Source organism: Nipponia nippon, unplaced genomic scaffold (genome assembly GCF_047370975.1).
Source record: "Nipponia nippon isolate SJK-2023a ecotype South Korea unplaced genomic scaffold, ASM4737097v1 scaffold_16, whole genome shotgun sequence".
Taxonomy (NCBI): domain Eukaryota; kingdom Metazoa; phylum Chordata; class Aves; order Pelecaniformes; family Threskiornithidae; genus Nipponia; species Nipponia nippon.
In genome coordinates, this window is record NW_028262332.1 from 3,897,737 (window position 1) to 3,914,109 (window position 16,373).

The following is a 16,373-nucleotide window of genomic DNA, read 5'->3' on the forward strand; positions in this document are numbered from 1 at the left end:
AGGGAACCCACCCAAACTAGCCCTATCAGGACAGGAGCTAAGGACACAATGTATTGCTGGGGTGGGGACGGGACTGAAACACAAGGGATGTGCGTGCCGAATTGAGGGGGAGAGGGATAGGATTAAGGTTTGGGAGCAGAATTTATTGCTGGGCAGGGAGTTGAGACAGAGTGGGATCTGCACAGAGGCGTGAGCACTTACCAGCCAGGTGAGTCACACTCAAAATAGCTGCTGCTTTGTTGCCGCCCAGAAGCAAAGTGACCACCCAAGAGGGGGAAAGCGCTTTGTAGCCCAGTTGGATACTGGTTTCTGTGCTAAAACTGCCCAATACCAAGGGCAAATGGTTCAGAGACAGGCAGCTGGTCACGTGTCTGGTGCATTTCCCCCATGGAGGGTGAGGTTTCGTAGGTTTTTGGAGATGATTCTGCTTCCACTGACTTCACTGGGAGCTGTATCTTTGTGACCGGGGGAATTAGACTTGCCCTAGTTTGTACTTTAGAAAAACCCATCCTAGAGATCATATGGTTTAAGGGCTGAACCACAGAGCCCATCGCTTCCTCGGCACGCATTCAGCTTCCAAAATCTCTCTCCTCCAAAACACCAACAACATCCCAGGAGCTGAACAAGGCACTGGGGAGGAGTGAGAAAACCACCTTCTCCTTGGACCTTCTATGCCAAAAGCAAGATGCTAAGTCCCAGTTTATTACATTTATAGGGTAAAGGAGGGAATAATAACCCAGCTGGCAGGGCCACGGCGTCAAAGCCGAAGAGGTGGCAGGCAGCACCTCTCTGCCTGCAAAGCGGCTGCTGACACCTGCGGCAACAGCCATGGGGCCACGGGTCTCGGCTCTGGGAGTTATTTTCCCGTCTGAGGCCTTTGACTGGGACCAGATTTCAGGCAAGGCTGTTCAAATACAGCCCTCTCTTTGAAGAGGTTTATGAGTGGAGCGTTACAGGAGATATTCCAAAGGGAAAAACAATGAAAGGTGAGAGAAAAGGGAGCTGAATAAAAATACTCCGCATACCAAATCCTTCCAGCACAGTTTGCCACCTACTTAAAAAGGCACAGTTTTAAAATACACATTGGGTGTAAAAGCCAAAAACCTGGAGGAGACATAGGGAGGGGCAAATCCAGCTCTGTTAATTCCAATACCAGATGAGGATGTATTTTCATACAGTTGTAGAAAAAGCGAGACACATGAAAGAGACTGCTTTGCTCCTTTGCTTTCAGGGTTACATACTATGTGGCAGATGTGTCAGTCTTTTAAAGCCCCTGCAAGTTTACCTATAAATGTCTAACATTTATGCAACACCTGTTTTTCTCCCAAAATGTCACAGGACATTTTAAAAGCTTTAGATTTATCATCTTTTCACCATTGCAGCCATTGCTGAGGTGACACATGGTTCACATTTAACAGAACATAGCAACTCCGCACATTATTTTAGGAAAGGGCTGAAGATTAACATTGCATCATGTGAAGATTCAGGAGTTAACAGTCAAGTAAGAGCTAGCTTCAGATCTTTAATGTCCACAAACTGTCAAGACTTAAGTTTCACTGCAATCCCACTACCCTCCCAAAAGCAGTCAGCTGCACACAATGCTGTGAACCAGGCTGCGTGAAAGCAAAATCATTCAACCCATATTCACTTTAATTCCGAGCTCTCTTACTTAACGTGAGATTTTGTACGCTCCTGTTTTGTTGCCCTGAAAATGCACAAGACAATTCCATGCAGCTTTTGCTTAGGCCACGTTTCCCCTTTGCATTTGAGCATTAGCAGCAAATGACCTTGTGCATTTCTGCAGCAAGAGGGGAACAGAGCGGTGTGACTTATCTGACCAACCGCCGACTAATCAGCGCTGCTGCTTAGATAGGATATAATGAGTATGTGCCCTGAACTATTCACAATCAGGCTAGAGAACTTAAAAGAAATCATTAAAGACCTCTTTTGAATGCTACAAATGGCAACGAATAAATTCAGTCATATTCTGGGCATAAATTTGAGGCAACTGCAGTCAGCAAGCGGGAAAAAGAGACATTCATCAGCTTAATTATTTGTTGTGTGCTAATTGATCAGCATCCACCTGCAGTGGGCAAGAAGCCAGGGCTGGCGCAGGGACGAGTGCCACCCAAGGAAGCAGGGACACGCGTCCTGCGGCGCCTGACGGTGCAGCCCCGGGCAGGTGGGCTGTGTGTGGAGCAGGGGGCTGGCAGCAGGGTTTGCAGTTGGGGCAGAGGACGGGGCTGTGCTGCTTGAAGCTTGCCCTGTGCATGACCCAGGAGCAGCTTTGAGAGATGGGAAGGCCATTGCCGGCCAACCTTCAAGGGAGAGAAAGCTTCTGTTGTGTATCTGGAGGGGATAAAGTCTTCCGTGAAGGACAAAGCAAAATCCCATCTCCTTTTAATCTTCCTACCCTCCTGACCCAGCACAGTTTGCCAGCTCCTTTTTGCCTGGCTGCTCTAGGAAGCTGCTTCTTCCTTTGTATCCTGCTGCAGATAGAAGAAGATACTATTTTTTAAAACATTAAATACGTGACACTGCTAAAGTGAGCAAAATAAATAACCTGGGCATAACTGGCTCTCTCTGGGCTGGCAGACGCCTGCAAGGAATTCCTGGGGCATGCGATGTTGCAGGGAGAGAGGTTATGGCTATGTCTTTCTGATTCGTTTCAGGAAATCTTCTCTCCAGTCACTGTTCTCCTTCATTTATTTTCTCTTCCACTTGCCTTTTACAAGTTTCCCCTGGACAAGGCTGTCTAGAAAGGCCTTGCAGAAATTAGAAATGTCTCTCTTTAGGCTCTGCTTACGTACTTTGTTCCAGACTCGGGTCACAAATTTGCTTAGTTGAAGATCCTGCAGCCTGGTCCCTGCAAATTTAAATAGAACTTACCGTGTTAAAATTCCCCCAACTTAAACTGTTTGAAAGGGCAACCTTTCATCTGTCTTTCCTCTCTGCCTTTCCTTTTCATCGCGTAAGGAGTAAACCTACTGCTCCCGTGAGAAAAACCTGTCTCATTCAGTTATCACTTAGGTTTTTCCCTCAACGGCTTTGCCCCATAGCACTTAGAAAAGAAAAAGAAAAATTGGCCTGGCAAAAATTCCCATCTCAAATGCCGCCCCTTCAGCCTCTTGACATTTCTGTCCAACACCTTGGAGAGGAAAACCAGCAAGTGCCTCAGCGGAAAACAAATGAGGACTTGCAGTAGATAGAGGACCGTGTGGGATTCATCCAAAGTTTTGCTTATCTAAAAGATAGGCAAGTTATCAAAACCTCTTCAGAGACTTTATGGCCGAGAATTCAAGACCTAAAGAAAGGAGCTTTGAACTGAGGGGCTGCTGCTGGCTCCAGCAGGGATTTCCAAGGACTGTCCCTGCCTCCCTGGAAAGGGGGGTCTGCTGCACTCCTATCCCCAAGAAAACAGAAATAACCACTTTTAGTATTTTTGAGAAATAAGCGCCTTCTCCTAGCTCTCTAACTGCAACACAGACCTGTCTTGAGGAATCTCAGGTCTTGATCTGTTGGCAGAACATGGTTTTGAGGCAGTTCATGCAATTAGCAGCCTAAATGACCACCCTGGCTGAGGAAATTCTGGTTATCTAGAAGAACTGAAGTTCCTGCCACGATGCTGCTCTCAGCAACATGAATGTCCCCAGCTGGGTGTGTTTATCAGCTCTATAATTAGCTGGCGAGATACAATAAATGGTGGGTGAGCATGGAGGAAGGAAGGAGACAATGTGGAGTGGTGTTTTCTGCCTCTGGAAGTGGCTGAGTACTGCTGCGTGCTCCAAGCATGCTGGTTCACCCAGGCATGTGGGCGAACTCACTTACCCATGAGCTGTTGGTCGCAGCCTCAGTGGCTAGCTGTTCGCCATGTGAGGAGCGTTTTCAGTCATGGTTGGTTGGGATGGGAGCTTATTTTGGGGCTCAGAGCTTGGTTTCATAATCGTTCAGGGAGGCTTTCCAGGCAGCAATAAATTAAAAGCAGTGATGGTAGTAGCACATGTTGCCTATCCTGAGAGAATGTTCTTGGCTTCAAGGGACATGGGGCTTCCCACAACATACAGTATTCCCAGGGGATGTGCTAGTGGAGGGTGTTTGCTTTGCTATGCGACCTCGCTTCATTAGCAAGTGTTACAAAAACCAGTGAACAAACCTTCCCTGCTCCACTGCCAGCTATTTGGCCTCTGGGTGGTCTGGCTCCTATTAAATCTTTGGTGATTATTTAGACTAATTACATTCATGTTTGCACAATCAGCAGCACGAGGGTAGGAAGCGCAGCTGATTGCTGAGTAACTGAGCTCCGTGTGGTTTGGCAAAGGGGCTCCCTCGCTTCGCTCAGCAGGCAGGCGGGGATGCGGGGATCCGTGCGGGCAGGGCTTTCCCGGGGATCCCTGCTGGCTTTGGGCCATCCTGCTTCCACCGTTTCTGGTGAGGCTGCTCCTGATTTATACCCAACGGAGCGAGAGGAGTATATGTTGGGTTTAGTTGAGTGTTACACCAGGCTTGCTGTCTTCAATGGGGGAAAGCCCAATTTATGGCGGGGCGATTAACAAAAATTCAAGCCTTTAAAACTGTATGTGCTGCACAGAGAGGAGGTTTCCTGTGAGCTTCATCTTCACCTTTCCCAGGCTCTCTGGAGCGGTGCCCTAGGTGTGAACCTGCATACCAGCCCCTAGAGTTAAAAGGGGTCTCACTCTTGTTCTGTTATCTCAAAACAGCCCTGGTGACCTAAATGCCGAAAACCACTGAGAAGACCCTTACAAGATGCATTTTTGTCCCACAAGGGCCTTGTCAGGGAACAAAATACTCCCCAGCGTTTGAGCTGCGAGGGTCTTGGGAGGTGTGGGGCTGCAACACTCAGCACGGCCTGCCACGCTTATCTCGACACACTGCATTCGCCCACAGAGGCTCTGTCTGCAGCAGGGCCTTCATATTTCCAGTTAGGCTTGTCTGGGAGATTTCGCAAACACTTAAGGGCTGAAATCTAACAACAGGCTGTTTCCCAACACTTTGCAGCCCTCCTCCCCTGCTTCCCCCTGCTGCCTCCAACCCGGGCCCTTCCCCAAGCCTGATTCTGCCTGCCCTGGTGCTGCTCTGAACCAGCCCCACGTGCGCTGGATGGGAGGTACAGCCGGGTCAACCAGATATGAGCCTGTGTGAGGGATGAGCTCCAACCCTTTGCAGAACTGTTTCCCATCTCTCCCTGTACCTGTCTGGGATTTCTCCTGTCAACATTCCCACCAGTTCCATATAGACTGGCCTTTCTCAGCAGAGATCTGTCTTGGGATGTCACCAGCTTCTTTAGATAGGTGCCATGTAGTGAGGATTTGTGGCCTCTCACTCATTTCATGACCTGGATCCCAGCTCTGCACTGGTTGTATCGTTGTCTTTCTTCCCACAGTTGGGAGCATGGCATCAAGGACAAATGCCACCCTGTTTCCAAGAGGGAGCTTGGGTTTTATCCAAGGTCTCATTGCCGAGCATGGGAGAGGATGCTTAGGGCTCCATACCTTTGTGGAGAATGGAAGTATGGGTTCATACACTGCACGAGGTACAGTGAGTTGCTCGAGGTGGAGGTGTCTCGTATCTTCTGTGCGTTACACCCCAGATGTCTGTGCTAGCCTCCTGCCTAGCCCATAAATCTACACCTGATGCAATTTCTCCTTTAGGTTCTGAGCATGGTGTGTCATGCAGTGCATGCTCCTGGGATGACGGACGTGATTTAGATTGTGTCTGTTTTCTCTTGAAGATAGATAGTCTGTGGTCTAGTGTGGTTCAGGTGTGACCCACATTCTCCTGAGTGCTGTCAATCCACACCATGGCTCTGTTCTGGATCATCTCCAGGAGGTGTGTGTGTGTTAGGGGGTGCATGCAGGCATGCGGAGCTGTGTTCTTCAGTTGTGCCTTTTTCAACCTATTTTAGTTAATCTGATGAGACAATATCCTGCACTGCTTCATCAGATGACCGGGCCAGGCCCTAAGCTTAATTTTTAGCTTTTTCTCCCTTCCATCCTAGATATTAGCCAGGTTTTCTACAAGGGGAGATAGATGTAGGGTGAACGCAGGACTTGGCGGGTGAAAGGAAGAAGAGCTGGTTCTTTAATACTGGCTTTACAATGGGTATATCTGGAAATTTCAGTGCAGGTCATATATTCTGTTAATGAGTTGGGCTTTCGCAGACCTATTTAAAAAGAAAAGAAGCAGTTAATCTCAGAGTATGTATATCTGGGCTCCGCACCTAAATGGGCTATCATTCAGAAAAAGGTTCAGCATTTATTATTTCTAGCACATCCAGCAGCTTTATTCATGGCTCTGTACTCCAGAGGGCTATTACTGTACGAGCCCAAGGCAAAAGACAGTCCTTCTTTTAAGGGGTTTTACGGTTTCTCTGAGTTGGGTACTTGTGACAATCTTAGTAGATGCTATGTGTGGGTTTGATTCCCTAAATACCTGTGGAAATCAGGTCCTTGGGGAACTCAAATGTGTATTTGTTGTAGATGTTATTTAAAGTGGAAACCGTGTATTACTGCTAAGAGTTCTTTGAGAATTTTGTCTTGTTGAATATGACTGTGGATATGCTCATTACCCATAGAAATCTCTGCTTTTTGCACATAATAGAAAACTGATCTCTGGAGCTCACTGCCATAAGACAAAACAATTCATCTATCTGGACAATAGCACTGTAAAACTCAAATTGCATAAAAACACTCTGTAAGGGACATAAAGTGAATAAGGCTAATCTGATCAGGAAGAAACCCTCTTGCACTAAGGCTACCCACTGCTGTGACTGCTGCTGAGCCATGAAACTGTCTGCTCTTGGGGACACGGCTCTGCCCCAGAGAGAAAGCTTCTGCACTTCTGTCCATGACCACTGTGAGGAGACTGGAGGGTTTCTGGAGGACAACACACAGCAAGACGTTTTTTCTCTAGTGGCTCCCTCTCCCCAGAAATTGGCCGCAATGTAGCAGTGATCTAGTCTCTTACGTGCACCTTTTGTTCAGGTTGCTCCAGTGCTGAGCACCCACTTACAGTGACCTGTAAGAAAGCAAAGGGGAAAACGAGGGACTCGCAAGGAGAAATGGGAGGAAAGGGAATGAAGAAGGTAGATCACTTCAAGGCAACGTCAAACTGATGCCAGTTTGGGTTTCTAAGACCCCTATTTCAGCACAGCCCACCAAGTAGGTTAGGGGAATGTGAGCTGGTAGTTTGGAGACATAGCCGGGCAGGGCTTTCACTCTTGACTCTGATGTTCCCGCAAGTGAAATGGTAGGATTTATGGGATCTCTGCGCCTACAACACGTTTCACTATCCCACTTATGCATAGGCAGCAGCAGAGACAAAGTGCAGTAGGTTGTTACGGCTAATTTCAGCTACTTTACTGAAACGCGTGAATTGGGTGTATGGTTGTCCTGTGTTCAATGCAAAATGCATATCCACCTTCTCTGTGAGCCTGTCTCTCTCCTTTGAATGCAGGGGCCACTTAATCGCCTTTGTTAGACTGTTACAGACAATCACAGTGAATCCAGGCCAGGGAGAGGAAAAAGCTTGATCAAGACAAATGAAAGAAATCAGGTTCCTGGGTCTTGCCTCCAACCAGTAGCTTCACTGTACAACAGGGAGGATTTTTTAAGTCAAAATCATTGCCAAATCCAGATTGAACTGAATGATTCAGGATAAAAAATAAAAATAAGGGAAAACTGCAGACATATTTAAATGTTTCCTTTGAGCATTTTCTAAGTGAAATAAGTTTTTATTTCAAGACATAACTTTTGCTCTGAAATAGTCTTTTTTATTTGTATGTCTTGGAGGGAAAGGTCAAACCTGAACTGTAGCAGATAATCTAAACCAAAATGTTTCCTTCTATGTTGAACCAAAAAAGTAAATTCTTTTTCATGTATCTTTTCTTTTTTTCCTTTCCAGTATTTCAATTCAGTCATTAAACAATCCCTCCTCAGCCTCCTCCTCAAACCCCATTGTTTGCAGATGTCTCTGTTTTCCTATCTAAGAATATTCATGACACTGTGATATGAGACAGTCCTGCTCTGGCTGGCTTCTGTTGGATCAAGTGACCCTTAAGCTCCTATTGTTTGCTGCAGTTTATAAACTTCTTTCATTTCCAATTATTTGAATTCATTTTCTTTTAACTTTTTTTACTATCTCTTCCCTTTGCAACTTCCACATGTGCACAATTGTAGATTCAGATTATTCACTGGTAGGTTGTTTAGCTCATAAGTCACCAAGGCCATGGCTTGATGAAGAGTCATCACCCTATTCTACCTGGAGGGTCAGGTCTTCTGGGAATAAAGTCAAAAGCAAGGGGAGGTGGCTCTCTAAACCCTGATTTGGTGATGAGCGTTGGCTATTTAATGTCTCTGTCAGCATGTCCCTGCCTTAGGCTCCCCAGTTGTGAAATAAAGATCCACACCTCTCCATCCCATTCTTGTGTGCGTCAGGAGAAAGGCATGCTAGAAATGGACATGCAGGGACACGTATGAAAAGTCTAGGTGGAAATGACAGCTATGTGCTCACGCACAGTGCTTGGTCCACATTCCTAGATGTGCTGTTGATGATGCACATGGAACAGGCAGACCCAGGCTTCATAGCCTGGAGAAAAGTGTTTATGAAAGAGAGAGCAAACATGTGGCAGCAAAGCCAAGGGAAGCAGACGAAATGCACGTGTGCAGCCCTCACCGGGAATGTTTGAACAGGTTGTGGCACTGTCTTGGAAGGAGTGTAAAGGAGGGGAATGAGGTCATTTGCTCAGTCTGTGCAGATGGAAGAAATTCTTGGGAATTCACTTCAGGGCAAGCGAGACACTGTTCCACTGCCACCCCCTTTTCTTTATGTAAATACCATGATGCAATAGGCCAAAATCAACTTCTGCTAGCCAGGCATTGCAGGCTATTGTTTCAGCTCCTTCCCACGCTTCTCCAGAGAGATCATGGACAAATGACAGATCATGCACGTAGCAGTTTCTTACTTGCATTCCTTTGCTGTTCCTCAGTGCCCATTAGCTACATCTCTTGACCTTAAACACAATAGGTATTTAGAGAAGTCTCTCTGCTGGATTACAGCTTTACTGATCTGCTACGTAGTGTTTGGCTCAGTTCTTGCCCTGAAGAACTGAAACCAAGAACATTCATAATGAAGTGCACAAATGGACTTAGGCATGGCAGCAGCACCCAAGCCATAGGTAGCTACTGCAAAGTGGTACCCTACAGAGGGGAGGTGATGGCTCAGGAGTAGGGTTCACCAAAACCCCCAAGCTGCCGGTGGAGTGCTACAGGAAGACTGGAGTTGGGATTTGCTGGACCCGCTTGTGTTTGGTGGTGGTTTGAGCTGGTCATGTGAGATGAGGGTTTTGTAAATTTGCTGTCATTTAGTGTTTTTAGCCTTTGGGGTAAGGATAGCTTTTCAGAAGAGGTTGGCAGTGTAATGTAGTCCAAGCATTGTGGTAAGTAACCCAAAAAGCCCCAGAGCTGCCTGAGAAATACATGTCTCCTCAGCCAGCTATGTTCATGTGCCTGATGTGAACTGTTAAGGGAGTGTCTGCTGACTAGTAACTGCATGAGTTGAACAGGTTCTTCACACTTTTCACAGCCTCTCTTATGGACAGGTAGCTCACCTGAGGCCTCAGTGCACCACTGGCTCAGCACTAAAATAAATCACTGTAAAAAAAAACACAGCTGAAGACTGCAGCTGATCTGAAGGTATCACTCCAGAGGTCTCGTTTGTTCTCCAGGGTGCTGTAGTTGTGTACCCTCCTTCATGTCTTTGTGTCTTTGGTTTCCTTCCCCAGGTTACTCCCTTCCCTATGTCCTGTGACCTACAAGGAGATTGTGCTTGCCGGGACCCCAACGCCCAAGAGCACAATCAGAAAGACCTCCGCGGCTTCAGTCTTGGGTAATGCCAAGCGACGTGGAATGGAGGACCACACTGCTCAAGGCAGGCTAGGAGAGACACCACATCTGTTTTGGTATCGTTTTTAACATTTAGCTGCTCAACTGGATGGCATTTCTGCACCAGGGACCCTTAGAATTCAACCAGTCTGCCTTTAATTTTTGTCCAAGGAGAACTCAAAGTAGGGGTTTATGTATTAACTATATCTTAAATAGTGATGACAAGAAACAAACAACCAAGAGTCAAGTCGAGAAGACTTTCTTGTATCAAAACAGCATGTTATGCCCACCTAATTTGAACAGTTCATATCTAGATTCAAGGCGAGAAACAAGCTATCTATGTACACATATTTATAGAAATAAGTAGAGAAAGAGAGAAAGAGTGAGAGATTATGATCAACGCAAAAACACTTTCCCCTCTCCAGCACTCACAACTCAGACCATTCATGGAAGAGGCTGTGCTCTTGGAGGACTCCAAGCTGAGCCTTTTCTTATGCTGAATGCCAAGGTATCGCATGCTCGGGGCACTGAGACTGGGGTGGGATCTCCACAGGGCTGTGCCTCTTGGCAAGTAACTTGCCAGACGCCCAGCCAGCTCGAGACGTGGGATGTATCTGCTCCTCACAGGAACGCTACTTCCAGCCAGGGAGCTCAGCAGACTGCAGTGGCCTTTCTGTACAGCTCCTCCTTCTCCCCCTGCCCTCAAAAAGCCAACAAAAAGCCCCCTTGTAGCCTGCCTGGAAGCTGCAGGGCTGCTGGGATGTTTCTGTGTGGAGGTGGGCAAGTGGTCCCATGGTGGAGTCAGGGAGTGGGGAGTCTAAGGACTGGCATCAAGGAACGTGGATGATTGCTTCTGAGGAGCAGAGAGGGTAACTCGCCCCCACACTTGTCATTTGAGCGTGTCTGCTGCTGCTACTCCTGCTGCTATGTCCCATACAACTCGTTTCCTTACTGTGTCAGGACAGGGTGAAAACAACCCCACGCAACCAAACAGTCTGCCTTAAAGCTTACCTACAACCTGCCTTTCAAACCCTCTGGTCTCTTCCTCAGCATTGGGGCAAGAAAACAGGACACCAGCCAGCCAAAGGAATCTGCTTTCTGGTCTCCACCCAGCCAAGTGGTTCTCTAGACCTCCTCCACCCCCCTCTTATGGTGTTATATATCTAACAACTTCTTCATGCTCCTGTTTTCTCAGGAGAAGGGAAGAGGAGGAGGAGGCACAAGTTATGGGGAAAGGACCATGGGAGACAGTATTAGAATTTTGGCCATGTTTGTCAGTATTAAGCTGCCAGGCCAGTTGGTTGGACACCTTTGATATATTAGGAGCTTAGCTGCTTGTAATCTTCCAGAAGGAAAGGCATTAGCTGCAGCAGACCTCATACTTCCCTGTTGTATAGCTCCATCCTCCTGTTTCAGCCCAGGGAGACACATGTTGTGCCAGACACTTGGGGACTCATTTCATCATAGGGTTCATGATGTTGAGTCACTGAGGTGCCCAGTGCATCTAGTGCTGCTGCTACAACCCATCCCATGTTAATCCCAGTGCACTTGGGCTTGTCTCCTGCCGCTTCAGGCTCCTGCTAGGAAGAACACACATCCAAGAGTGTCCTTCCAAGTGTTAAGTCCATCTGTTCCTTGGGACTCCTGTACCCAGTACAATCTACTGGGTAAAGACACGTTGGAAAGATTTTTTTCCTACTCCTGCTTGATTGAACACTTAGGCACTGGAGCAAGGCAGAAGGGTAAGAGGGGGTCATTTAGAGATGGATGTAAAAATGGGTAGGAGAACTAGAAATGACAGAGTTGTAGGTGCAAGGAGCCAGGCTCTTGCAACCCACTGCTGGGGTTGTTTCTGTCAGAATAAACCAGAGATGAATCTCAAGAACTAAAATTTAGAGGCCTGGAGATGTGATTGTCATAAAAAGGTGAGGAGCTCTCTGTTGTGAAGCTCCTAGTTATTCCTGGAGAAGGCCTGGCTATGGGAGCTGAGCAGGTGGCTCTGCCCCCACTGTGCGGGGGGGTGCAGGAAAGGGAGGCGCAGTGGGATCAGGGATCCTTCTGTGGAGTTAGGCTGAATGTCCTCTAGTGTAGAGAACGTTGGCAAAAACTAGGCCTGAGCAAAACTTCCACTTTTGCCCCTTGCCACCTAATTAACAATGGTAGTAAATAATTGTGAAAAGGTTGCTTCCTTCGGGTCCCTTTGTCGTCTCCTTTTGTGTTGGCAGTTTGTGTGCCATCCAGCCCATCAGAAGAGCTCACAACCTCAAAAGCCTTTCAGACTGCCAACACATCATGTCCTCAATGCCTGAGGCATCTTGGTGCAATCACCCCCTCCACCCCACCTGTGTTTTGCCCTAGCAGAGAGCCCCAGTTCAGGTCCTGCCTGCGTCCTGATGGCAGCTCATTTTGCAAAATCCCCTTCTCAGTTATGCAGCTCAGCATGGAGGAGATTTTCCATCTCCTTTTCCCACCTAGGACATTGCCCAGGAGAGACAGGTCTGTATAAGCATTATTGCTACTTGCTGCTGTGGGCTCCCAGGAGCTCAGGGTCCACTGAGCTCCTCTGCCAGGCCAGGGCCAGCCTCTGCTCGCCGAGTTGGAGTCCTTCTCAGCTCAAGGGAGATGATGGCCTCTTGCCAGCACAGCCTCACACCTCAGCTTCATTCCTGCAGTCAGTGGGCGACCCAACTCTCTTTCCCATGAACAGGCTTTCCATGCTGCTATTTGTTTTTTTTTTTCCAACTGCTATGTTGGCACTGTCCATCTTCTCCAACGGGGCTGACAGAACCAGGAGCAGAAGTTCTGCCCTGAGTTATGTTAAATCCAATGGCATTTTTTTTCCATTGGGAAAAGATTGCATTGGGGCAAAGCTTTGCCCTCTGTGTTTCAGGCGTCATACTGTGCTCCCAGGGGTGCAGAGAGGGGAGCTGTGGGGCATGGACACCTGCCCAGCTCCTGTCCCCTGTGCCGCCACTCTGGGGCAAGGCCAGCTGGATGGCGTTGCAGCATCTACCACTGTAAGGGCCAGTGGAGTCCCTAGGAAAGACCCTCCATGACTGTGATGGCCATTGGGTGGGAGGTGAGAGAGACATTACCCACCACCTCATCCCACCAAGCCAGTGGTGTAGGACAACATCAAACAAGAAGCTTGGGGGAACAGGAGAGGGTGCCCATGCTGATGAAATTTAGCTGCTTATGAAGTCCAGGTCACATTAGTGCCAAGTTCTTCTCTGTCACAGACAGTGAGCCAAGGCTGCACCCTACCTGGGGCTACCAGCCAGCCTTCTGGCTATGGGTGGTGTCCATGGCCAGTGGGCGGGAAAGCTGGAGCAGAAAGCGGTGAATGGTGCATGGTGGGGTGGGAAACTCCTATCAGCTGCTACTCCTCTCTCTCCCCACCTTCTTGCAGATGGGCTGAGCTGGTGTCCTCCTGCTTTTCTTGAATCTTCCGCTGTCCCCCCCCAGGCTGAGAAAGGAGGATGGCACCAGAGGACTCTTGGAGTCAGGTTCCAGCTACCTCCCTTCCGGTTTCGGTTTCACTTGGTTGTAACTGTCGGTTTGTTCTAGGTTTTACCTGTGTTTAAGAAAAAAAAAAAAAAAAAAAAGGAAAAAAAAAGTGAGAAAAAAAGAAAACCCAATAGCCAACAAACGTTTCTTGCTGCAACTGATTCAAGTGGGGGAAAAAAATAGCAACAAGTGAGGCTTTACAGAGAGGAAGAAAAGAAAAAAAAAAAAACCCACAAAAAAAAGGAGAAAAGAAAACCTGCATAATCCAAATCCAAGAAGAGCAAAGCCTATTTTTGTGTGTTTGAAAGGAAAACACTGATTCTGCCAGCTGAGTAGAGAGCTAGATACTTATGTGTAGATTTCCCTAGAAGTACCGTGAGGTTTTATAACATTGTCTGGTTTTTGTTTTCCTTGTGCTTTGTGATAAGTCCAGGAACTAAGGCTAAGGTATTTTTTCCCCTGGTATATTGTTGTTTGTGGGGGGAGGGGGGTGGAGTTTATTATTTTTTTTTTCCAGATTATTTTTTAAGTGTGTATTTGTGCTTATTTTTACATTATCCAACTGTACATACGCATTTAACCAGTATTTCACTGTGCTCTAATTACTGCACTCAGAAGCACTGCACAGTCTGAATCCCGAAGAGCTGCGAGAGACTGGGAGTGAGGGGGGGAAGGAGAAAGCTGCTACATGAGCAGGCAGGTGATTCCCGTGAGTGGGAAGCGGGATGCCGACCGTCCCCTTCCTGCACTCCAGCCCGTTGTTTCCATTTGAGGCCAAGCGAGAAGACAGGAGGGGCTGGGGTTAAGTCAGCCGAGGCTGGGATGCTCAAAGGAGTTTCAGAGCTGGCTGTTTGGCCTTTGAACTTTTTTGGATGCTGTGGAAATTCCTAGACTTTTGTCAGCGTCTTGTCCTCCCCTGCCTGATCCCCAGATGCCTCAGTGCGTGTTAGTGGGCATGTTCATATCACTGGGAGAGGACCATATGCCCGGCTTAGATACGCTCACGATGCCTTCATGGTTGTGGGCCCATTTTGGTCTCAGTAGTGCAACTGAGCTGATTTGCTTTGCGTTTATTCCACATCATCCCATCCTCTGGGGAAAGCCATGTCCCTGCTGGGGAGGCAGAAGCACCCCTGCCTCCAGCTGGCCTCACGTGTTGGGCACACCAGAGCCCCAGGACAGTCACCTTTCTGCTGGAGGACCTTGACCACTGAGTTCAGTGGGAGCATGACCAAAATATCAGCAGGAGCAGATCCAGGTGGCCCAAGGTGTATTTCCTTGGAGCTATGGTCAATTTGGGCAACAGGGGTTTGGTGTTGGGCTGTTCCTGCCACCCGGGGACCCGGTGTTCAAAATCCTGGTCGTTTTAGCAGGAGCAAAGTAGGGCTTAACATTTTGTTTCTGTCTTAGGTTGGCAAACTGATTTTTCCCCTTTTCGCCTGATCTACACATCCAAGATTCATTATGAATAATAATCACTTCCTCTGAGGCCAGAAACAAGAGCTTGGGTTGGCTTCAGGTGTTAGATGAGGAGTCTTGGTGCTACTTGTTGGTGGTGTTAGTCCTGTTAGGTCGAGATGCAGAGCTAATGAGTCCAAGTTGTCTTTGGTTCCCATTCTGGTTTGGTTTGGTCTTTTGGTTTTTCATTCATTTGGTGAGGCCACATTCAGCCACCAGTTTCCATCTTCTGAGTGCAAAGAACCAGGGCTTTAACAAAACATTTCACCAGCAATTAAAGAGGGAATTGGAACCATTGCGGAGTTTGCATTGTACGGCCTCTGTAATTACTTACCTGTCTGCAGATGATGATAGGCTGAGTTTTGCTCCCATCAAGTCAACAGGGGTTTTTGTTGTTGTTGTTGACTTCACTGGGAGCAGGATTGAGCCGTACTATATATATAAATATATATATAAATATATATATGATATATATATAATATTATATGTGTAATATTATATATATATATCAGTGTAATATTTACAAATAAAACTGTGATCTCGTCTAGAGAAAAATGTATTCATATTACCAACTGCTCTTCCATATTTATGTATCATATTGTATCTTTTTATTATTGTTATAATTATTATGATTATTATGGTTATTATTATTATTATTATGGAATCTTTCTTGGCACCTTTTGGAAGCCACGTCAACCAATACTCCAATGAAGTGCTGAGGATCTATTTTCACAAGAATTCTACTGGTCTACTGTATAAAAGAGAAAAGAAAAAAAAAAAAAAGAGAAACAAGCAAAATACAGTTCAACCCTTAATTCTGTACCTCACGCCTGTACGTTTGCTGCTCCGATTTTGGGTTTTATTTTGCGTTCGTTTGTTTTTAACGGATCTAATTTAAGTCTCCAAGCAATATATAAAGATGTAAATAGTAAAGCTTATTTATTAAGATTGTCATCTTTTTTAATTTATATTTACACAATTGTTCATCTAATTTATTTTTTTTCAATACAGTTTTTAACAGTTGTCCTTTTTTTGGTTCATGATGTTTTTTAAATCATTTTCACAGAATTTCTTTATACAGGTTTTTCTCTTTCTTTTAATAAGCAACAACTTCCTCTTGTCTTTCAAAAACAGGTCATGTTTCACTCAAAAAAAGTTATGTCAGATTCATCAGAAATATTTTGCCATTGTTGATTCCTATACCCTAAAGTTCTATATTATATAAATATATAATACCTTGTATGCTTAAATATTTAACTGTGTGATTTTGTATATATCTTCATACACATGCTCACACACATATGAGGGTTAATGTCCCCAGATGTTGGGAGAACAGAGAATCAGAAACACAAACAATATAAGCTTGTATTAAAGAGTTCTGAACTGGATCGCTTGCTCTTGCCACGTCTCCTTTGCTTTCGGTCGAGCCGGCCCCGAGCATCCCTGGGGGGTGAGCGCGGCTGTGGGGTCCCACAGCTGGCTGCACAGCTGCACGGGCCACACTGTCCA

General features: G+C 46.6%; 1 protein-coding gene across 2 annotated transcripts in view; it reads left to right on the forward strand.

Annotated features, from left to right (window-relative positions):
* The window catches only part of PAPPA (pappalysin 1), a 183,562-nt gene extending 167,395 nt beyond the window's left edge, over positions 1–16,167 (forward strand). Inside the window, exons 22-23 of one of the 2 annotated variants that reach the window (XM_087753259.1) lie at positions 9,800–9,903; positions 10,325–16,167. In XM_087753259.1, the coding sequence (XP_087609385.1) occupies positions 9,800–9,903; positions 10,325–10,382 (162 nt within the window). In that variant the 3' untranslated portion in view covers positions 10,383–16,167. Of the gene's footprint in view, positions 1–9,799 lie in introns of both variants that reach the window. The other variant, XM_009475824.2, reaches the window with a different exon arrangement.
* The last annotated feature ends 206 nt before the right edge of the window (positions 16,168–16,373 follow it).